The sequence below is a fragment of the Accipiter gentilis genome, chromosome Z (assembly GCF_929443795.1).
Source record: "Accipiter gentilis chromosome Z, bAccGen1.1, whole genome shotgun sequence".
In the NCBI taxonomy this organism is placed as follows: domain Eukaryota; kingdom Metazoa; phylum Chordata; class Aves; order Accipitriformes; family Accipitridae; genus Astur; species Astur gentilis.
In genome coordinates this window covers 47,684,900-47,710,077 of record NC_064919.1, presented here as the reverse complement: position 1 = coordinate 47,710,077, position 25,178 = coordinate 47,684,900, and the positions used below count along the sequence as shown (strand labels likewise).

General features: G+C 43.3%; 1 protein-coding gene across 1 annotated transcript in view; it reads right to left on the bottom strand.

Annotated features, from left to right (window-relative positions):
* MAMDC2 (MAM domain containing 2) overlaps positions 1–19,559 on the bottom strand; it is a 63,871-nt gene extending 44,312 nt beyond the window's left edge. Inside the window, exons 1-2 of the mRNA XM_049795744.1 lie at positions 19,493–19,559; positions 18,739–18,852 (exon numbers count right to left, since the gene is read on the bottom strand). Coding sequence (XP_049651701.1) covers positions 18,739–18,852; positions 19,493–19,559 — 181 coding nt within the window. The remainder of the gene's footprint in view (positions 1–18,738; positions 18,853–19,492) is intronic.
* Positions 19,560–25,178: the final 5,619 nt, after the last annotated feature.

Here is a 25,178-nt window from a genome sequence, read left to right as displayed (position 1 = left end):
CAGTATTCCTATAACTACAGTGCTCTGAGGGAGGAAAACATAAGGTCTCACACACCAGTCTTCAAAAGTCTGGTCTCTAACGCTACTAAGAAGCTGATCCAAGCTGACCTAGTATACAACAACCATCTAAGGCCAAAAATCTTCACATTCAAAATTTAGGAAAATGTAATTTCACAAGATCACTGCAAACCAGAACTTTGCTATATAGATTTTATTTTTTCATTTAAAAAAGAAAAACGGTAATGAAGGGGGGGATCAATAGAATACATCGTGCAAATACGTAAATAAGTTTTCTGTATATTTTTAAGAAGCAAAAAAGCACACAATGCTTTAGAGAGCAAGGGATACAGCATGCAACACAAAGAAAGCAACCAAACAGGGATATTCATATATGTGGTTATTTCCTTGTTTTTAAAAAAGTGCTCTATTTTATTTTCTTTTCCACAGGGTTTTTTTATCCATGCTGTTTAAAAATCTGCTTTAAAAAAGAAATCAAAGCCTGCAATTTCTTGTACATTTTGCAAATAAAGGAATTGTTTCTTTGTTATGCTTCCGACTCTTGAGGCAAAGTACAGGAGTACTCACAGTCAGGAAACTGGCCTCAAGAAATGCCCGTGGTTGTCCTTGCAACCCTCTGGGGAGGAAAATGGCTCTGTTTCCCAGCTGTTCTCAGACCCATGAACCAAGCTGTTTCAGGAGAATATAGACTGATTCCAGCAGTGGAAGCATACAACAAATTTTAAATGTGCTTTCCTCCTCTACATCTCTGTGCCATGTGCAGCCCAGTCAGGAGAAGATTAAACCCACAGAGCCTTACTGAAAACAGATCTAACTGGGTAGCTCAACCTCTGCCCAGCTATTTCATGAGAGAACAAACCTGAGTTACTTCTTTGTATCTCCCTCCGTAAGTAATTCAGCAGTATATGAGGGCTTAAATTCTGCATCAGATATGAAAGTGGAAAGAAAATGATATCAACTAAAAGTTTGTTTAATCATGGCCTGAGGGACTGCCAATGGACCATTGGATAGAAATTATAAGCACAAGCTAAATTATCTCTTATATTAAGCAAAACCTGTGGCTGCCTGCCAGATGATGAGAAATAACTATACGGTAGAAGCCTGCAGATGGGCAGGTCAGTGACAGGCAGAAGGCTGGCAACTACCAAAACCTGCTGCACCTAACATTGGTTCTTTGGCATGGAGGAAATGTGTCACAAGAAGCAGCTGGCAACCTTACTGGGACAGGAAAGGAGTCCTCCGGTGCAGGATCTGAGGCAGACATGTGAATTCCCTACTGACTAATTTTCGTGGTTAAAACTGATGAAGACACTCCCCATCAAGAACTCACCTACAGAACACTGTGCACAGGCTTGCTATTGCTGGTGTGACCCACACACTGCTTAAGTGCACTGTCTTTTGTCAGGCTCATTACCTGCTTTACTCATTTGCTCAATCTCCAGGACATCCAAAATTCCATAACATCAAAATTTCCTTCTGGGCACATTTTCCCTCTGCAATTTATATCCTTTCTTTTCAGGGAAGAAGTGTAGATAGACATTTGATGGGACAATGAAATAGTTTAGTAAGTCTTTCTTATTCAAAAGCAACTGTGGGCCACTTTTTCAAGATGCTTACCCTTCTTGTGGGAGTTCCTGGTTATATCAAAACAAATGTGAGATAAACCAAACTGGTTTATCTCATGACAGTGTCCAGTTAACATTATTATTTATTCTGCAGAAGCAATGATGAAGGAGATTCCCATTGTAGCACCATGGCTTGAATTGTCAAATAAAATTACACCTCATCTTTTTTAATGCCCTTCCACAACAGCTCAGAGTTAGGTGCTAGAATTCAGCCTCAGGGGGGCCTTTTAATAAACATTAATTGAAAAGGAAAAGTATACTTTCTGCTCCAGGAGACCTGAAACTTTGCTTTTAGTTTGTATATAGTCATATTGTGTCTTAGTACAAGTGTTGCCATAGAATTACCACATATGGAAACCTGGGCAACAGATCATGCGAACAGACATAATCCTAATAATGAAGTATGTAAACAAACAGAAAGCAAATTCCACTGCAACCAAACTGTACTCATCAGACAGACCTGTTCTAGTATATTTCTATGCCAGCTATGAAAGAAACATGGTAGCATAGCTGAATATAAAGATGAGGTTCAAAAATTCAGAGCCTGGTCAAGATGAGTCAAATATTAATTATGATATTCAAAACTACCAGCCATTTGTTAACCTCAGAAAATTCTCAGATATTGATAACAATCTTTGATATGAGGGATATGGATTTGATGGATGGATGACTCAATGGATAAGCAATTAGCCGGATGCCCACATCCAAAGAGTTACAGTCAACAGCTCAATGTCCAAATGGAAACCAGTAATGAGTTGTATGCCTCAAGGGTCCATACCGGGATCAATACTATTTAATATCTTCGTCAATGACATAGACAGTGGGATTGAGTGCACCTTCAGCAAGTTTGCAGATGACACCAAGGTAAGTGGTGCCATTGATTCACTTGAGGGAAAGGATGCCATCCAGAGGGACCTTGACAGGCTTGAGAGGTGGGCCTGTGCAAACCTCATGAAGTCCAACAAGGCCAAGTGCAAGGTCCTGCACTGGGGTCAGGGCAACCCCCGGTATCAGTACAGACTGGGGGATGAAGGGATTGAGAGCAGCCCTGCAGAGAAGGACTTGGGGGTACTGGTGGATGAAAAGATGGACCTGAGCCAGCAATGTGCACTCACAGCCCAGAAAGCCAACCATATCCTGGGGTGCATCAAAAGAAGCATGGCCAGCAGGTCAAGGGAGCTGATTCTGCCCCTCTACTCCACTCTGGTGAGACCCCACCTAGAGTACTGTGTCCAGTTCTGGGTCCCCAGCACAAGAAAGACATGGACCTGTTAGAACAGGTCCAGAGGAGGGCCATGAAAATTATCAGAGGGGGCTGGAGCACCTCTCCTTCGAGGACAGACTGAGAGAGTTGGGGTTGTTCAGCCTGGAGAAGAGAAGGTTCCAGGGAAACCTTACTGCAGCCTTCAATGTATGAGGGGGTCTTGTAAGAAAGATGGAGAGAGACTTTTTACTAGGGCCTCCAGTGACAGGACAAGGAACAGTGGTTTTAAACTGAAAGAGGGTAGATTTAGGTTGGACACAAGGAAGAAACTATTTACGATGAGGGTGGTGAGACACTGGAACAGGTTGCCCAGAGAGGCTGTGGATGCCCCATCCCTGGAAATGTTCAAGGTCAGGTTGGATGGGGCTTTGAGCAACCTAATCTAGTGAAAGATGTCCCTGCCCATGGCAGGTGGGGTAGAACTGATCTCTGAAGATTCCTTCCAACCCAAAGCATTCTACAATTCTATGATATTAAATATGAATGCAGTTGTGGAATAAGTTGGTGGGATAGGAGGATAAAGCAATTAGTACAGAGTACTTCATTACAGTTGGTATTTCAAAATCAATTAATTTAATTAGTTAGTTGAAAACTAAAAATATGTCATCACTGAAGATAACAGCAAAGTCAATTATTTGGACTAATACCTTTGTAATCAGTTTGATTTAAATCTGACCATGGAATAAGTTGATGTCCTCACCTCCAGAATAACAGTCTGAAGCTGAACAACCCATCTAATGCTCGTTTCTGATGCTTACTGAAGTTGTCACAGAGCAGGTCCATCCTCCCTCACAGCTTATTGCTCTTTGGCTATGGGTGCTTGCAGACATGTTGCTGACATGAAGCTGTTATTAATCAGCTACAGATGATGGGCAGCAGAAGCAGTTGGGATAGAGGGCTCAGTATTTCCTAATTTTTATAATTCTGTCAGCTTTCTGGGAAAATTTTAAGGTTTGTTGTTTGACAATTCACCTCCATGAAATGTTGGAATTGCTAAAGAGGTTGAAAAGCAGAGCCATGACTCCAGGATAAAAATTCCATGGTGCATATCAATTCCTGTTTGACCTGGACTCCTTCAACATCTCTCAACAGATTTACTGTGATCTAACCATCTAGTGCCTTCATGACTTGAGACAATCTCTGTCACTCTAGACTCTCATCCATGTCTTTGCAGGGCTGTATTTCTTATAGCCTTCAGGGAGTTCTGTGGCTAACAGTGACTACAGGAGCACTAACAGAAACCCTGCAGCAGACTTCCCCTGCACATCATGCATCCTCCTTGGCAACATGTCAGTGGAGTCGCCAGTAAAATGTACAGATCCACTGTGCAGGTACAGCCTGCAAACATCTCTCTCCAAAAGACCTTACAGGCTGCCTTCTTCTATTAGGCTAGAGCGATGCATTATTATAAGGACCCTTCAGACTGCCACTCTTCCCTCTCAGGGAGTTTGCTGCAGAACAATACAGGTCATACACACCAGGTTGGTACAATCACCAAATTAGAAAAGGCCTCAAGAGGGAGGTTTAGCTAGTACAGATGTCCAGCAGGCAACAATTCCATTTTCCAGCAAGTTTCAAAGATTAAGTATTTTCTTCTCTTTTCACAGAATCATTTAATATTTTCAAACCATGGACTAATATTGAAACTTCTACTGCTCTGGGCATCAATTGGAGCTTCTCCTTTCTCTCTCTCTCTCTCTCTCTCAAGTAGCAAACAGAGATACCTAAGCCAACAAGTGGGTGCCACATGCAATCTTGCAGTAAGCAGCTAAGTTATTTATTTCTCTTAAGAATAGTGGACTAACTTGCAGGTTGACTAAAGGTGTAGCAGTGAAATTCCCTTCTAGATGCATAACTAACAGAAAACACAAAATGGTCTACCAAAAAGAAACAGCACAAAAGCTAAGCATCTCTGGAAAGGCTAACTAACACAAAAAGATCTAGCTGACCCAGCACAGGAATTGGGAGTTCTCTGCTAGTAAGGGGTGATTGATCACGTAACTCTGTTTTTGGCTTCAACACCCCGCAGCTGTGAAGTCTACTCCAAATTCATGAGTGCTTTTTCATATAAAAACAAACACTGCTTACAGCTCTTTGCTTTTTACCTGTATGTTGTGGTCTAAACTACACATACCACTCATCTTATTTCCATATATGACAACTTAACTGTGCAAAGTTCTCTCTTCTTTTTCAAACAAACTACAGTTACTGCCCTAATAACTCTCCAGTTTGACACTTAGTTTAAAATAAGCACTGGAAGTGGCTATATTTAGAGAACAATCTGGTATTGGTATAAATCCTCTCATGTTTCCACTTAAGCACACAAGAATATTCTTGGCCACAAAGAAATCCCTCTGCAAAAGGCCTTCTAAGAATTAAAATGCAAAGCAATGACTATATAGGAACTAGTAAAGATTCATGTGTTTGAACTCCTCCTGTTTGTCACTAAACTTCAACTAATCTTATACAAAGCAACAGCACAGATTAGCATTGCCTAGCTATATGTATGCATATTTAAAATATTACAGATCACCCTACTTGAAATGCTATAAGCAACAGCTTAAAATGAAGAATCCATACAGCTACATGTAAGTTTTCAAGGATATATATGAAGATGATAATAACTGGTTTGCTGACATTAAGTACTGTGAAGCTGAATATGCAACTGCAGATGCAGGTGCTAAGCATACCAGTGTACTGACAGAGACTTGTAAGCAGACTTTATTTTGCATACTGATAGATTTTATCATTGTTTGTGCCCTGGATGTTATCATGTCTCCAAGGCACACCTCTAAGGGAAAAAAATCAAGTAAATCCAGTTTTCTTAAACATATTTATTGTTGCTATATTGGACACACTTTTAAAATCCAGGTACCAGGATGCTTGTATTTGCAGTTTTCATTTGTGTATGTGTATGTACTCTAGCGCTCTAGGCAGCCTTTACTTCCCTTTATGAGAACTTAGGAATTTAAACAATTACAAATTAGTTTACACTTAGGAAACATGGATCTTCTGATTACTGGGAAGGCTCTGAATTTGTTCACAGCTATGGGAGTATACTACTGCTTAAGCTATGGCTCAAAGCCTGAGCCATACTAAAAGCTCCTCATTTTCTTGCTGCCTCTATTGAGTAAATTTTCTACTGAGCTTTTAAGGATGGCACCAAACTGTAGGGCTCTATAACAGAAAATTACTCACTGTAGAGTAGAGGCAAGATATAAAACCAACAGCATTATCCCAGCTCTGCCACAGATTCTCACTGTTGTTCTGCCATAATCATACAGGACAAAATTGGCTATCACCTGATGCTTGGGTACTCATGATTTTCCTGGGATAAAAAAGGTCTCAGCAAGATTGTGAAGCATGGCATGACACATGGAAATGTGTCTCCAAGTCTTCTGGTCTTCTGGTTCCAGCCCCTGCTTAAAGCTTGGAAGCTTTTGTGACTGCTTACCACAAGTGTGTACATGTTTAAGGCAGGAAATACACTTTTCTGTACACTAGGCACCTGGCATATGGGGAAAGGAGAGAAGAAGGGATTTGCTAAAAGCAGACAAAAGTAATAAATACTGATAATGAACTGCAAGTCAGCTTGGGGACACATGGCTTGGGGGAATTAAGGCCTCTATTTCCCAAACAGATGCAAGGCAGACAGCACAGACATCTAGGTCTGTTTCATCAATTGCCTGAACCTATTCTGATGAGCTGAGCGCAACTCAGAGTCCATATCCATTCATTTGTCCACCTCCCTGCTGACTCCACAAAACAATGATGCCAATTACTGTCAACTTTGTTGTATGGCCTTAAATGAACTCAACTCACTTGGGCTAAACAGCTGTGAGATGGTACTTTCAGTCAATGACATTCATTTGCAGAATGATCTGCCAAGAGTGATTAGCTGGAGCAGAACTATTTTGCTAAAGTTTCTTCAGGATAACAACCATGTGTAACATAGCACACACCAAAGACATTAAGTCTTCAAATGGAAACTACTAAAAAAGTAGGAAATTGTGAGGAACAGACCTTTTTGCAAAATGCATCAGTGTACTACACCTTAGTTTCTCTGTTTCCCATGAAGTCTTGCAACCATAAGCATTAGAAAACCTTAGCTACATGATAATCGAGCCCCCAAAATACCAGCAAGGAACAAGTTCTCCATACCCTGTTAACAATAATTAAGAGATCCTTTATCTAACAGGGGATCTACAACAAACTCCCATTTCTTCTCTTGAATGAGGGTGCAAAGATTTCATCTATACATACACATAAATGGACTCAGACATGTATACATACATGTGACTACTCTGTTTGATTCTTACCTTAAAAATTACTAGAAATTCTCACATTCTTCATTGTGGGTTGAGATCTCTCTGAAAGACCACTGCAGTAGGGCTTTTCTCAGCTTTCAGTCAAAAACATGAAGATACCACAGAATCACAGGATGGTTGAGGTTGGAAGGGACCTCTGGAGGTCTTCTGCTCCAACCCTTTTGCTCAAGCAGAGCCACCTAGAGCCAGCTGCCCAGGACCATGTCCAGATGGCTTTTGAATAGCTCTAAGGATGGACACTCGACCACCTCCCAGCCACCCTCACAGTGAATAAGTGTTTCTTGATGTTCAGAGGGAACCTCCTGTGTTTCAGTTTGTGGCTGTTGCCTCTGATCTTGTCACTGGGCACCAATGAAAAGAGTTTGGCTCCATCCTCTTTGCACCCTCCCTTCAGGTATTTATTTATACAAGATCCCACTCGAGCCTTCTTTTCTCCAGGCTGAACAGTCCCGGCTCTTGCAGCCCTTCCTCATAGGAGAGATGCTCCAGTCTCTTCATCATCTTCATGAGCCTTCATTGGGCTCTTTCCTGTATGTCCATATCTCTCTCATACTGGGGAGGCCCCAGAGAGGGTTTAACTAGTGCTGAACAGAGGGGAAGGATCACCTCTCTTGACCTGCTGGCAACACTCCTCTTAATGCAGCCCAGGACACCATTAGCCACCTTCGTCACAAGGGCACATTGCTGGCTCATGTTCAATGTGGTATCCAGCAGGACCCCCAGGTCCCTTTCTGCCAAGCTGCTTTCTAAATAGGCATCTCCCAGAGTATGTTCTGGCACAGGGTTGTTCTTCCCCAGGTGCAGGACTTTGCACTTCTCCTTGTTGAACTTCATGAGGTTCCTGTCAGCCCATTTCTCCAGCCTGCTGACATATCTCTGGAGGCCAGCATGACCCTCCCATGCATCAGTCACCCCTCTCAGTTTTGTATCATCATTAAACTTGCTGAGAGTATCCTCCACCCCATCATCCAGGTCATCAGTAAGGATGTTGAACAGGATCGGACCCAGTATTGACCCCTAGGGTACACCACCAGTGACTGGCCTCCAACCAGACTTTGTTACAGCGATCACCACCTTCAGGTCTGGGCCCAATCATTCAGCCAGTTTTCAATCCTCACCTCACCTCTGCTCATCCAGCCCACACTTCAACAGCTTTTCTATAAGGATCTTACAGGTACACAAAGTCAAACAAACAAAAAAACCCAAACAGAACTTCCAGGTATGTGAAATGTAAATAGGTGCTAAAAGTATTGAAAATGTTTCATATTAAGACTGGAAGTCCTCTTTCCTTGTTCTTCAGCTTCTTATTGCTTATAATGCTACAGCCTCAGCTTAGCCTCAGCTAAGCTAAGTTTCCAGTTAGTTCTCCAGCAAGAGAAGCCTAGACTTCGTATTTCTAAACTGATCTCAGCTAAGGTGCCTTTAAGCACTAAAGAGGCAAGAGACAAATTATATTTTTTCCCCTTTCAAAACAGTTTTTCAGTACGCCTTTGGGCATTTCTACTGTCCACCTGCAGCACACATCCAGTGAGGAAGCAGCCATGCCACAGGACAACTCTATTCCTGTGTCACCCACACCTTGGCTGCAACTCATGTTGCCTTCCCCATGAGCAACATGAGTTGCCTTGCCTTTCCAGAGCAACTACACCTCAAAGAATATAGTCTTGCAAATATCAATAGTAAAAAAAACCCCAATAACAACAACAACAACTGTTGCCTCAGAAAGATTTTTAAATACAGAACACATTGGTTAAGCTCATTAGTTCTGACCTCCTTTATGAGAGGGGACATGCCCCTTTCTTTAAAGGAAAATAAAATAGATTTTCCTATTGTATTTCCCTCCATTCAGATTTTCTAGATGAAGTCCTTAACACCCAACACTCTTTCTGAGTTTAAACTCAGAACTGACTTTGCCTTACAGCTACCTAAGACTATATGAGGCTAGCCTGGATTCTCATAGCCAGGCACCAACCTTACTATCTAACCCTGGAATGAAGAGACAGCCAATCAAATGATGTTTGCATCCTTTCTGTATTTCACAGTTCCCTATTCCAGACAGAATACTTATCCCACCTGCTGACACCAGCCTTCTTCATGGAGCTTCTCAAGTCATGTTCATGATAGTTACTGAAAAGCAAAAAACCATGTTCCAGGCTAGAAGAAACATGGTTCAGCAAACATAAAACAGGTCTATGAAAGGAGATATATTTTCATTGCAAGATCTACAAATGAATCACAGAGTGACATTGGACAATTTAGTTTACCCATCTATACATCAGCTGAGGATTTCTAACGCAAGTAAAAAGTGCTTTGTGGAGCACTTAGAGCTTTATTGAAGGGAAGTGTTTACACAGTTAATCTAAACTTTGCTCTTAGATACAGTGCATGAAAACATGATCTTTAATGTTATTATCAGAAAAAAGGGAAATCTTCTACTTATTCAGAGAACAGGTAGGACTGTCTGGCTTCCTTACCCTCCAGGTATGACTTTTTGCCACAAATGGATCTGCTCCAAAGTTGAATGCAATAGCATTTCCCTAGACACCACTGTCACACAGAAGCCTACTTCAACCTTTATTCAACCATGAATGCTAGACAAGGCACCAGTCTTACAGTAGTAATTAATTGATTGTTATGATGTAACACCAAAAAAAAGAGAATCTGAAAAATGGAGAATTACTTCCTTTGATAGCTTTGCATCTCACTATGGTTTTGTATATGACAGCTATAATTTGCCCTTCCATTTCTGTAGCTCTTCCTGCATTTTTAATAAGAAATAGAGTTTGTGGCCTACCAAATCTGAAGAAACTCATTAAGTCACAACAGATCCTCTTTAAGTATTTTAATGGTTCACTACTTGAAAACTGAAGACTCTATTTCCTAAAAGACTTTGGCTGATATTTCAAATGGAAATCTAATTACCATGATTCATGGATATTTTCATACTAGGATTTGCAAGGTTTTCAGAACAGAGCAAAGTGTTAGTAACATGTAGCTGATTCTTTATCAGAGAATACATCTATTTAAAACAACCTTCAAAGTACACCAACACAATTACTCAGACTACGAGAGCTGTCTAACATACTGATCTCAAGCCGCGTTTGTCAAAAGAAAATGTGTTGGAGGAACAGCCACATAATGTGTAAGAAACACTCTGTTAATCAAAGAGCATTTATAAAGTGATGGGCACTACATTGTTCTGTAAAATTGTAGGAATCTTTGGCTTGATTATTGTATGAAGGACTATAATAATCAGACTTGAATTTCTGGCTGCCTAGAACCACAGGGAAGGACAGGCCAAAAGATGCCTACTCTTTCAAATGGGGGTAATAAAATATGTCCAAATGATATAAAGGCTTCTAAGCAATAAAAGCATTGTATGAAGTTACTTAGATGCCTATGCTGTCTTTTTATCTGGCCTTCAGTAACATTACTGCTACGAAGTAATATTAAGACAGTAAAAACTGAAAGATTAAAGGAAAATCTCTCCTGTTTTTTAAAGCATATTTTCTTCAGATGTAACAGTAGGAGGTTTAACCCCATTTGATAAGTTTAATCAGTCAACTAATTACAGTGTTGCCTGTACTGCTCTTGCACATGGTGGCTGGGTATGAAAAAGTCTCTGAAGGTAATATAATGGGAGAACTACAAAAAAAAGGGGGAACACAAGACAACTAATTGTAGCTGGGTTTGGCTTATTTTTTCAATAAGCTTTCAAAGATTTCCACTTGATAGCATCCTATATAATAAGACTGTTAGGGCATTTTCAGGCTGATTCTCTTACAACTCTATTACAACTGTCTGTACCATATGCAAGGTGAACAAGTCTTTTTACTAGTAGAAATGCTTCTGAAGTGTCCGTGGTCACCATTCAGCACAAGCACAAGCTTATTTTTCCTCACTACAGGTCTTGACCCACGTTAGATCTCAACTGAAGTTTATACTGAAAACTGACAGTGCTGAAAACACCATTCCTTCCCTCCAAAAAAATGAACTGGCAAATGATTGGCTCTCCCCTTCATTTTCAAGATGCTTGTACTTTTAGTGTAATAAGCATAATGACCACAAAGTACTGCCTGTCAGCAGTTTTACTTATACAAAAACTCACACCATGCATGCACCCTGAAATTCCTAAAAAGAAACTTTAATTCCATTCATTTAAGTCTTTCATTTTTTCAGAAAACCAAAAATATTTCTAGCTGTTTTCAGCAAGTGATTTTGCATGTTTGTACTTGTATTTTAGCAATCTTTGACAATATTTGCAAGGTCAGTATTCGTCCTGTTTGTAACAGAAGCTGAAAACGTATTATTTAACCTCCTATTAATGGAGAAGATAACAGTACAAAGCTAGACTGATTTACTAACCCTGACGGCCCTACCCGTCTCCATCACAGCCAGCCACAGCAGCTGTGATTTCAGGCAGGAAGCCATACCTCACCCTCCAGCTTTCGACTGAGACATGCCCAGATCCCTGCAGCCTTTCCAGCAGACTCTGGGAATAGAGTCACCTTGTGTACATGTGCAAGCTGCAGTGGTGTGACCGTAGTCTCCCTGGGTAGGCTCTGCAACCAACATGCGCAGTTGCATTGTAAGTTAAAGCTAGCCCAGCTTATGTCCCAGTTAAGCTGAAGGCTCATATTGAGTGGCTGCTACACAGATGCTCAGATAGTTTTTCATGTAAACATGCAGCATTTTGAAATGTGAAGCTGCAATATAATTTTTACTAAGTGTGGTTTACAGTGCTGTATCAGTGGCAGAGAATCATACAAGTTGCTTCACCCTACTAATGAGTAACAAACCTTGTTACCTGGAGGGAATCAGTTTTTTTCTGGGTTACATGCAAGTTACTTGTTCGACTGAGGTGATTTAGCCTCCATCACCACTCTCAAACACCCTTTTGCCCTTCTACAGCTTTTAAAATTTTTTTTCAAATTCTAGTGGCAATTATCTAATTTCAGTTGTTTTCATGCAAAACAAAGTCCAGCCTATTGTCAGGAGTTGCAGGTATATTCGGTAAAAATGAATTTCATAGCAGCCATCGTCCCTCTCTTGTGGCCAGCCTCCATGGCTCAGTGTAAAATATACTAAAATAGCTTGTCGACTCTCTAAGCACTGAATCACTAACAGCTGTATGTGAAAATACACTTCTGAGAATTTTACTGTCCTGTGGAGGAGAGGAATGCTTTGAAACTCATCTCTCACGCAGTGACTCACCGATAACAATTTAGGATTCGTTTGTTCTCCTGCTGCAAATGGAAAGCCAAGACTTATCAAAAGTGTCACGCACAGGCAGCTGCTGCTGAGGCCCTCCATGAACATAAAGTGCTCTTGGCCGTCTTTCTTTACACAAGGCCTGCCTCTGAAGATGAGCAAAAAGTATGCTAATAACTGTAATTTGAGCACAGTTCAATAAAAATGCTATTGCCTAGAAGCCTAGGACAGAAGTAATACCTGAGCAAGCAAAAATGTCAGATTTCCTACTGGTATCAGCAAGACAAGGGAGAGGCTGGAGCAAGGCTAAATGTTACTCACACATGGTACTATTAAGATGTTGGTGACAGACTGAACAAGAAAATAGCAAGAATAAATGAGCTGCTAACACAAGAGTAGTGGCTCAGTAGCCAAAGTGGAGTGTACAGGAGAAATGGTACCAGAGATGAAGGTCTCAGTGTACCACAAGTATGTGAGAGTCAGCCTTTTTTTTTTCCCCTGGGAGTGATTGGGAAGGACAGCTGTCACTCCAATGCAATTATTTTGGCCAGGAAGACAAACATTTTAATTATCAGGTCAAGGCAAAATAGACCACGTGCCAGTTTTAATGGCTTCTCCGTTCCATTAAATGGCATTCGGTGCAGAGATGTCCAGACTACAGGTTTGGGAGACCCAAACCAATACGCTCTCACGGCAGGGTGGATTTGTCAGCTGAAAACCTTGCCAGCAAGCGAGCATTGTGGTATGCCGGCCTGGTTCTGCTGCAGGTAGGTACAAGCCGGTGCAAGTCTCCATGAATTACCCTTTATTTTGCTCCCAACTACACAGTTATCACAAACATATGAGACCACTTGTCTCATCTTAGGGTTGTACAAAGCCAGCAATGTTATACCTTTTTTACATTTTCAAATGGCTTACTTTCCTATGTACAGGAAGTACTGCAGTTAGATGGAAAAAAACCTGAGACTACAGATGTGCCAATCTATCTGCCAGTGGGTTTGTAACTGAGCACAACGCAGCACACGTTGGATATGAACTGTGCTTGCTGTGCAACAAAATTTAGGATCGCCAGTGATTACCTGTTTCATGCTCTGCATATTACAACCAAATGATGTGGCATTCAAGATGAGAAAGCTTAGGTCAAAAGAGGTCAGTTTTAAGTCATATGGCACAGCTGTAAATACAATCTATTTAAATGGTATGCAGGCCATGTTTAGATTTGAGATTCCTTACACTGCTGCTCTCATGCCTGACTTATCTGATGGCCTGGGATGGCTGTCCTGTCTCTTGAAATTATCTTCCATCTTAAAACCATTTAAAAGTGTAGCTATATGATAAGTATGTCCCAAAAGACAGACTTCAGTTTCCTGATGCTGTTTTTAGTGATGTTGCTTGCTTACCTCCTTACCATAACCTGTTACCTTACCTCCTTACCATAACCTGTTACCTGACCTTGAGTGTATCACAGAATCAGAGTCTTGGACTAATGCAGCAAAAAGGAGGCATGTTTTAAGGAGAAGACTATTTTTAGATATATTGTAATTTATTACATCACTCTTCTGAATGAAATCTATTTCTTTTTAAGGATGAGTGTCCCTCAGAATACTGCAGAAAGAGAAAACATTATTAAAGAACTCTGAAATGCATACTATTAAAATATGTCCCAGTAGACATGAGATTTGAAGTAATACACACTTGCAGAATTTTAGAAGCAAAACAACACACAGGAAACTATGCATTTAAAGGTGCCAATGATCATATGAGAGCCAGATGCATATGGCTGTATCAACTACCACTTACAGCTTTAGCAGTTCAGTGCCACATAGCTCATTATAGAAGATCAACATGGAAAGTTGCTTGACAACGCTCCACAGAAGAGCAAAGGTGATAAGGAGACAAGTGTACAAACCCCCTTGCCACTACTACTAAAATAGCTTCAAGTCCACTGCAACTGGCAGTGCATGGGCACATTTAACAATGATCACTTGCTTTTTGGAGCACATTGCTAATATAAATAACCTCTCTTCCCTGTAACTTGCAGGGGTAGTAAGACAAATTTCTTATCTAATGCTTAAATCCAGGCAAGCAGATACAGCACAGCAAACTCCATTAGTGCAAATCTGAACTGACGGCCCAAATACACATTATTTGTAGCTCGATTAAACTGGTCTTTGTTAAAATGAAGGGAGAATGAGAACAAAACGTACCCACAGACACAGGCACACAAAACACTGTACAGATATTCTTGGCAAAAATGTAAACATTGTCCAGAGTCACAGAAAAGATGTACCATAGTTATTGTGTCTAATGAAATTTATCTATAATAATGCTATGAGCAGGATGTTCTTACAGTCACGTTATGGCTGCCTCTGTGCTGGACAGGGCTGGGAGGAAAGCTAAAAATGCCAAAATCCAACCCTGCAGAATGGCTGCAACTGACGAAAGGCTGTGTTTCCTACTGCCATTTCAAGTGGGTCTACATGCCTTTATTTGTTACGCTACTCAGGATTACGGCCTGTTACATACAGCATCTTCCTTTGTTTTAAAGTTTCTTTTACACTTACAAAGCACGTGTCCTCTGAAATAAAAGCACAATTTGGTTAAACAAAATCTCAAGATTATTTGATGAAATCCTATCATACAAAGTTTGACAATATGTATTAGAATTAACTAGGTCCTTCCCTTGCAACACATACATTGCTGACGCAGAAGTAAATTCTTGTGGAAACTGGCCACTATAGACCTGCGAAGCTTTCTGCCCCAACTTAGCTGGGCATAAACTCATGCTAAATATACCTGTTGGTGTTAGTGGTAAGCAACATGGTATTCAAGCTCCTCAACTATCTCTAAATACCACAGTAGTGATGAATATAGATCTGCTTTCCGAATTTCTCATCCATTAGTTGGGTCCAAGGAGTTTGATCTTTGTCTTATATTCTGTACCTGGATTTTTTTAAAATAAATTATCTGTTCAGAGGCATCATGAATGCAAAAATATTTATAGGAGCAAGCCTACACCTCCGAGTTAAAATGGACCATTGACAAATTGGTTTATGTGCACTAGCAAATCACTTAAAGCTTGAAGATCTTATCACTGGTCCATTGATCACACACAAATTCATCTGTTGCTCATCAGATTTCAGAACCAGGATTACGTGATGATGCCCTTTTCCTGAGCAACCACATTGCTGTGTTTCCTGTGGAGCTGGTATCCTACAAACACCCACTTCATAAAGCACATCACATTTGCAAGGGATTTACCAGCTTACACTGAAAACAGAACTGGCACATTAGGAAACATGCTGCCTCAAGCATGATGCTGTATTTACCCAGCCTGGGCCATGACCTCAGCTGGGTGTGCTTCTCAGCCACAGGTAAGCTCGCAAGAAATTTACATCCTCGGCTGTTTCTGTATTTTACATTTTTCTTTGCATGGTGTTTGTCTGCTAAAAATCATCACAATTCTAAAATGCAAAGACTGAGTTAGCAGATGACTGACTCAAAAAGCTGATAGTTAAAAAGAGCACCTTGACGTTTATACTTGAAGGTCCTATTCCTGAATTCAGAGCCATGTGAGAGAGCTTGAGGCTTACAGAGGGTTTCAGTGAAGCAGAAGTTTATGGGAGCACAGGTCCACCGCACAGATATTACAGTAAAGCAACTGATTTATTTCCTGTGTAGCTGATATCCTACAAACACCCACTTCATTAGGGCCTGATTTGCCAGTCTTGAGTAAAGCAGTGAAGAGTGAAACAGCTATCTGTTTCAGCATTGACTATTCTGGTTTGATCTTCCTTTTGCACTTGACAATAGTTTTACTGACATCTTGAACACAAAAAAAATCTCTTATGCCAGAACTACCAGAATACTCAAGAGAAGCCAGAGACATTTAAAAAAGCAGTTGGACCTTAGAAACCTATTGGTTTAAGTGGGAATGCATAGCTGTAAACAAAAGCAAAATTTAGCCTCACACTTCCTTTCTGTGCCTGGCCCTTGAGAAGATATTGGCTTCCTTAGCAACCAGGCAAAAAACTTTCAAGTATGGAGTGGAAATTTCTGGGCAGGATTTTAGTTATATTTAAATCATCTTGACAGTCTGGCACAACACCACACTACTGAGAGATTTATAAGATGAAAGAACTTGCACTGCAAGTCAGATAATCCCTGTAAGAGATTTGCTGTATATAACTCTATATTACAAATCATATTTTAAAATAATAAAACAATTTTGAAGCAATGCAAGAAGTGGAACAATTCAAAGCTAAGCCACCACTCCCATCCTTCACTTCCTCCACTGCCCCAGTAAATCACCACAGGTACATATACTGACCTGCAAATACCAGGGTCCAGCGCTGCAAAAAGGAACATGGTTTTACTAGACAAAAGACTAGAAGAGCATCTAAGGAAGACTGGGTTTGCACACCTGCTACACAGATTTGAATGAATTATTTTCAACTAGATTTAGTTATGATTCTATGAATGTATTTCTGAGGAGGCACACCTTGTATGCCAAATGTTCGCACGGAACGACTTACAGTGATTGAATTACAGACTGCAGAATAAATGTTTATAATGGAAATGCTGACAGAACTATGCCTCTTAAGAGAGCTGGTATACCACATATTCTCCCAGAGTATAAGTTCAGTTATATATCTCCGGAAAACAAGATCTACAATGACAGAAGCTGTATAGCCACTGGTATGCTTATGGTCACATAGAAAAATCAAACTACAACAACAAAAATAGTGTTCTGTGGGCCAAAAAAAAAAAAAAAAAAAAAAAAAAAAGTAGGCTGCTGCTGATCCAAATCTCTGATCAAATTTCCCAGCTTCTTGAAGCACCGTGGCACAGATGTGCACAACGTGATGCACATCCGTTTCTGCAGGTATTTCTCCCAGCATTTCACAGTCCCTTGACCTGAATCAATACCACTACCATGTGGCTCCCCGTTAATCACAAGGAGGAAGTGCTGCTTCGAAGACAGGTGGCTTAAGAGGGCATGATGTTAAGAGGCATAGCTGGGAAAGCAGAGATGGTTACTAAATTTCCACCAGTATCTTAAAAAAAAAAATCTATGTATATTTAAATTTAAAAAAAAAAAAAAAAAGAAGAGAAAAAGCAATTGTTTTAATCATGACATCCTCACAGCCTTTTCTACGTTAGCATTCTTTATATATTCTCAAACCCTAATGATTAATCTAAAAATGAACAATTCAGGTGACTTATTTTGCATATGTGAGAACTGGGTATCAATCAGGAAAAAAAAAAAAAGCTTCATTATCAATGAAGTAACAAGTGGAATAACAAAACTGGACTAGCCACCTTTGAATGGAGCACTGATGGGGGGTAGTGAGGGGTGTCTATTTCTGTCTGTACTCACCTCTTCATTATTCTGGGCACCTCTTTTAGAGCTTAAAAACTTTGAAAACTCATAGTCCCTTTTACTGTGTGAGCACAACTTTCACTTTATGAATGATGTTGTGGCCAAACATAACTAAAACTAAATTATTTTATTACCCAGTTATAACCATATTGTATTTGGGTTTGTTTAGTCTTTGGTTTGTTCATATTGATTCTGTCAAAAACGGGAGCCTACACTAAAAACTTACCAAGTAAGAGTCACAGTTGCATGGAAACTCTGTACAGTGAATGGATTTTGTTCCCTCTTGCAACAGCAGTCAGTCTCAGTGAAGTCTAATGCAACTTCTGAAAAACTAAGAGCCTATTTTTTTCCTGTTGAACTGTAGATACCTCAAACTGGAGAAAAGTCTTCACTGAACATGTTGTAAGGACACTCTTCACAAAGATCGTCTCCTGCCCTGAAAATGCATGCACCCCTGGAGTACAGCCCAAAATATACTTTTAGAAAAAACAACAGTGCAGCTTAATAGGAATTTGACAGGTGGGTTTCTTCTAGGCAGAGGACAAGTTACCAACAGCAGGTTTGATAAAAGTCAGCTTTTCCCAGCAAAAAGTGAAAGAAGTAGGGAGGCGGTTTCCGAGGCATCCTGCAGGAACCTGCGGCGAGACCCGCGCCTGGGGGCTGCGCAGGGGGAACGGACGCCTCCCCGCATCCCCTGCAGACCGATCGGTTGTCAGGGGACTGACACCCGGAGGCCGAAACTGCGCACGGGAGGGATCCGACGGCGGCTGTCTCCCCGGGAAAGCGGAGCTGCGGGCAGCGCCCGGCGCGGGGGGACGGCAGCGCCCAGGGGGCAGCGGCAGCGGCAGCGACCGGTGGGGGGGGGGGGGGGGGGGCGGCAGCACGGCCGGGGGGCGGCAGCGCTCTTACCTTCCCCGTGCAGCGCCCAGGGCAGATGCGCGTAGTCCCACTCGTAGCCGCAGGCGCTGTCCTCAAAGGCGCACGACCCGGGGGAGAGCAAGGCCGCCCCGGCGAGCCGCAGAGCTGCAAGGAGAAAGCCAGCCCCCGGTCACGGCCCCGCCGGCCCGGGGCCCGCGGCCGACCCCGCAGCAGCGCCCACCCCGCGCCCCGGGCGGGCGGGTGGCGTCGCGGCGCGTCCCCCGCCGCCGCCGCCGCCGCCGCCGCCGCCGCCGCCGCCGCCGCTTACCGTGCGCGGCGAGGAGGCAGAGCCGCAGCATCTTCCGCGCCGGGGGAGCCGGGGCTGGCTGCGGCGGGGCGGGCGGGCGCGGCGGCCGGGAGCGCGGGGGCGCGGCCGCGCCGAGCCCGGGGCGGCGGCGGCGGCGGCGGCGGGGGCGGCGGGGCTGAGCGGGCCCCTCGGCACCCCGGCGGGGCGCAGGGAGGCGAGCCGCGGCCGCGGGAGGGCAGGGGAGGGGCGGGGAGGGCCCGCGGGCACCCCCCGTGGGCGGCCCGTCCCACCCCCCGAGCCGGAGCGGGGTCGGCCCCGGACGGGACGGCTGGGGCTGGAGCGTCCTCGGGGGTGGGGGTGCCGCCGCCCCTGCGGGCGGCCCGCTGAAGTGCCTCACCCCCCCACCCTCCACCCCGGTAAAAACGTGCTTTCTAAAGTTTAAGTGTCTTTTCCTGCGGTTCAGCTCGTGCCCAGCGCCTCGCCGCCGTCGCTGAGTACCGCTAGAAGAGCCGGGCTCCTCCGTCGGGTATTCGTAGGCGTTGGTAAGATGCCCACTCACACGCATCTGCAGAAGATGAAGCGGCTCCCGGCCCGCCACAGGCTGCCCTGCCGTCCTTCTCTGCCACAAAACCTGCCATAGCGGAGGGCCGTGGCAGGGTACCCTCGCTCTCTTAGGTAAGAAAGGTGCAGGAGCTGCTGGGGTGCTCCGAGGGCTGCAGTTCGTAGGATTACAAGATAACTCGGGAGGGGACCACAGGAGGTCTCCACTCCAAGCCCTGCCCGAAGCACAGCCAGCTCTGGGCTCAGACCAGGCTGCTCAGGACCTTATCCACTTGGGACTTGATAACGTCCAAGGCTGGAGATGGCACAAGCTGTCTGGGCCCCCGCTCCACTGCTGGGCTGTCCTTTGTGGGGGAAAACGTTTCCTCCTTAGAGGCACTCTGAATTTCTGCTGTTTCAGCTGTGCTGCTGCCTCTCACCCTCCCGCCGTGCATGCCTGTGAAGAGCCCGGCTGCGTCTCCTCCATCCCCTCCGGTCCATACCACGGCCGCTGTTGGGTGTCCCCAGTCACCCCTCTTCCCAGCTGAACCAGCCCCGGCCCTGCAGCCTCTCTTGCAGGACAAGAGCTCCAGCCCCACCGTCTCCATGGTCTCCCCTCACCTCCCACCAGTTTGTCAGTGTCGTTCCTGTACTCGGGACCCAAACTTGAGGCAGCACCCAGACAGGGGACAGTCCCTGCCCTCCCCTGGCTCTTGGAGCCATGTCCTGCTCACACCACCCCAGGCACCGCTGGCCCTCATTACTGCCCAAACACATGGATGGCACACAGATGGCTCCGGTTCAGTTCACTGCCCACCAGTGCCCAGAGCTGTCCCCCAGTGCTGCACCCCAGCACTCCCAGCCCCAGCCTGCACTTCTGCAGGGCCCTGCCTTCCAGCTGCTGGGCTCAACATCTGTCCTTGTTGAATTTCCTGGGCTCCATGTTGGTCCCTGTCCATGTTGCCCTCAATGGTAGTCCTGACACAGCACATCTGGTATCATCTGGAAACTTGACATGCATGCCCTTTGTTGCCTCTTCTGGGTCTGGCTAAGCCCATGTAACATAGTCTAAAGACCCTTACCCTCCCTATTCAATGGTTTTGCATTCATCTTGTCGTGCTTGCTTCATCAGTTGTTGTGCAACACAGTTTCCCATTGAAATGTCTGGGAAAACCTAGCTGTCCAGAGGATTCCTCAGTCTATCCCAAGGTAAATTCACTTCAGCCATGCTTTTGAATCATCACATAAACTAATCAGGTACAGTGAGAAATTTGAACAATTGACTTCCTGAAAACTTCCTTCAAAATTACAGGAGGATGTAGCATGTCAGAACCTTTTTGGTGGACTACTCCAATGCCACTTTCTACCAATACACAGGCTCGAGGGAAACAGGAATGAGCATCAACCCATGGAGACCTGCATTTCAACAAAAAATTGTTTTAATTCATGTCAGCTAAACTCTTCTTAGTTATAACATGTAGTCATATTTCCTAATTTCTCAGACTCTGTATTAAGATTTGCTTCTCATGGAAATGGGTATTCCAAGTACAATCACTGGCTTCAATAAGGCATCATTTGGTAAGGCCATGTCAGGGAAGTACTAAGAATAGTGCAGAACAGCTACATAGGGTTTTTCTTCAGCCTTTGTAAGCAAATGTGTTGTTTGCACAGCAGCCCACACAGGCTATTTCAGGTTTTTAGCCTTTATTTTTCACAATGTTAGCAAATTTTGGCATACATCAAAAGCCTTAACAGGTTTCTAAGCAAAGTCACTTGAAGCCAGGAAAAGATCTCTTACAGTCACTGAGTTTTTAAATTCCTGAATAACTGTGATGTAACCTCTTAAGATACTTTACATATTAGCATTCCTGAATCCCATGTAGCATCTAGAAGTTTTCCCCTTAAATCGACATAGGCACTGCATCTAGTCAACTGTGCTAACAACCCTGGCAATATCTTGTGTGATCGCTCCAGCCCTCACCCATTTCACATTTTGCCCGTGAAGATTTTTGGCTGACAGACTTTATTGTGTTTGGGGGAGAGGAGCTTTATAATATCCGATTAGCCAGGTATGTGATCTGCATCTTCAATAATGACTCCCAAATGTATTTGATTTGGAAGGTGTTAGTTTTGTACCTAGAAGAATAGACTCTGTATTCTTATGGGGAGGACATGCTTGCTAGCTTTGGGGAACAAAACAGTGAATAGTTTATAGAAGGTCCTGTAACCTGCATAAAGTTATTCAATATTTTTCTTTTATTCCTTGTGCATAAATGACAGGTCCTTAATTTCAGCCACTCCATTGTAGGAGGACTAGGGTGGCACCTACCTTGGAGATACCCATTGGCAATTTCATTTTTAATTTGCAATTCTTTCAATTTCCCCCAAAACATACTAATATTTCGATCCCTCATTCATGCGTTTGCACAGTGACATTCCCAGGTTTCTTGCTCAGATAGATTACACAAAATTTGCTGCATAGTTCACTTTCTGAAAACTCCTTATTCCCTTTCCTTTCCTGTAGGAGCTGGTATACTGACAGTGCCCTGAACTCTGCTCTGTCATTCACCTCTACTTGTTGTTGTGTTCACAATACTTCTGTAGTACAGAATTTACAGCTGTTTGTTTAGCTTTTGCCTCAGAGCCAAAAATCATAGAATCACAGAATCATAGAATGGTTTGGGTTGGAAGGGACCTTAAAGATCATCTAGTTCCAACCCCCCTCCGCCACAGGCAGGGACACCTTCCAACTAGACCAGGTTGCTCAAAACCCCATCCAACCTGGCCTTGAACACTTCCAGGGATGGGGCATCCACAGCCACTCTGGGCAACTTATTCCAGTGCCTCACCACCCTTGCAGTAAAGAACTTCTTCCTTACATCTAATCTAAAGCTACCCTCTTTCAGTTTAAAGCCATCACCCCTTGTCCTATCACTACATTCCTTTGTAAAAAGTCCCTCTCCAGCTTTCTTGTAGACCCCCTTTAAGAAGGGCCTACTGGAAGACTGCTGACTGCTGTAAGGTTTCCCTGGAGCCTTCTCTTCTCCAGGCTGAACAACCCCAACTCTCTCACCCTGTCCTCATAGGAGAGGTGCTCCAAATCCCTGATCATCTTCACGGCCCTCCTCTGGACTCGTTCCAACAGATCCATGTCCTCCTTATTTTGGGGGCCCCAGAGGTGAACGCAGTACTCCAGGTGGGATATTGATGGGAGCAGAGTAGAGGGGGAGAATCACCTCCCTCGACCTGCTGGTCACACTTCTTTTGATGCAGCCCATGATGCCATTGACTTTCTGGGCTGCAAGCGCACATTGCTGGATCATGTGAACTTCCTGTCAACCAACACACCCATGTCCTTCTCCTCAGGGCTGCTCTCAACCCATTCTCCGCCCAGCCTGTATTTATGCAAGGGATTGCCCTGACCCATGTGCAGGACCTTGCGCTTGGCCTTGTTGAACTTCATGAGGTTCTCACAGGCCCACCTCTCAAGCCGGTCAAGGTCCCTCTGGATGGCATCCTTTCTCTCCAGCGTGTCAACTGCACCACACAGCTTCGTGTCGTCAGCAGACTTGCTGAGGGTGCACTCAATCCCGCTGTCCATGTTGCCAACAAAGATGTTAAAACGGCGCCAGTCCTAATACTGACCCCTGAGCAACGCTAGTCATCACTACTCTCCACTTGGACGTCAAGCTGTTGACTGCAACTCTTTGAGTGCAACCATCCAGCCAATTCCTTATCCACCAATTGGTCCATCCATCAAATCCATGTCTCTCCAATTTACAGACAAGGATGTCATGCAGGACAGTGTCAAATGCTTTCTAAACCTTCGATCATACTCCTCTACCAGTATCCCAGATGGTTAAAAACAGCACGTATGCAAACCTTAGCACCCATAATAAAATCAGGAAGTTATTATTTTTTCCAGTAAATCACTTCCCACATGCAGCCTGGGGAAATGGTGTGTCCAGAAACAGTTTCTGAATATCCACAAATACATTCTTTGCTTTTCCTAAGGACACATGCCAGGCCTCTCTGGATACATCAGGCAAAGAAAATAGGTGGCAAAAACTCCCTCCAGATCATTTCTTCTCAGGTAGTGGAAAAACTTCCTCCTCTTAGAAACTCATTCAATTTAATAAAACTAGTGGTCTTCACCAGCACAGGTACCCTCATTTTTGTAGGTTTTTTTTTTCAGTTTCACCTGTGCTTTCCAGAACAGGGAGCCTGCCGGCCCCTCTTTGAGTTTCTGCACCAGGGAAGTTGAAGAGTATAAATAACCCAGAAGAGAGGGCTCCCTCAGCTCTGCTCTGAACTCTGTCGAAAGCTGTATTATCTCCTTGACAAAATCTTCCTCTTCTGCCAGGGTGCCCCATTCCATCTCCTCCTCCAAGGAATGTCCTGCCCTAGTGAGATCCAAGACTTGGCTCATTTTTAACTCACTTTATGCCCTGATTTTACTACAAGTTTTATATTTTCAGGTTTGTTCTTATACATCACAGACTCCTTGGGTAGTTTCTTGCAGAGTGTTCTGTATCACACTCCAGTCACGAGCTGGACTCTTCTCAGGGATTTAAGTAAACCCAAAATGCAAAACCGGCCCTTGAGCTACAAGCTAGTCATAAACTCTATGGGTCTTTTATCTTGTTTTGCATTCTCTGTTTAAAAACATAGCATTCCCATAATTCATCTTTTTTTTATGGAGTACAGAATAACACAGCTTGTTAGAGACTTTAAGTGCTTCAGAACCAGCTTCTTCAGAAATAAGGTCAGCTTTCCTTTTCTTGCAGGGTTCTGTTTCTCATGCATGTACAATTAAGCACACTTGTCCGTGTTTTCAGGGAATGCCCTCTTTCCTATGGCTTCTACCTGGTTCCATCTCTACTCCTTAGCTTAATTTATTCCTGATATTCTAGACAAAAGATCCTGGTAGGATGCAAAAACTCCTTATGGTGCCATGCCTTCAGCCTTCTGTGAATTAGATTCTTTTTCTGAAAAAGAAGTCCAGATCGAGATAGGCCTGAAGCTGCCAGCTTTTGCAGTTTCCTCTCCAAAAATTGAAATGGTGCCTGTGTAACATCTTTGCCCAACTTTGGCAGCCGTGCCTTTGTCTGCCCTGCCTTCCCATCTCTGTTGCAGTGTGAACAAACCTCACACAAATACACAAAGTCAAAGTCAAGGAGGTCATAGATTAAAAAAAAAAAAAAAAAAAAAAAAAAAAGGAGCTCACTACAATCTTTACCAGCTGGCTAGCAAAAAAAGGGGGGTTCTCATCAGAATCTTCTTCAGAATCAAGTCTCTTGGACTACAGTAAAATGGTTGCTTCCTCAGAAATATGATAAATGCAAAAAATAAACTGTCAGCTAAAGTTTTTTTATCTTTTTGATGGAAGTACCATGTTGCTTTAGTCTCCTCAGATTTTTACTCTCTGTTAGGGCTGCCAGTTTTGTAACAATCATATTTCTCTTGAGACAACCAAAGCAGACTGCTATTGCTGAAGAAGAAACAAACAAAACCTCACACACTGCATGCCATTATGTTTCATTATAATGCGGTGACAGATTCAAAATAACTCTTTGAGTGATGTACACAGAAACTCCAGACTTGAAGTAAGAGAATCAAAAGGAAATACCTTGCCTTCTCCTAA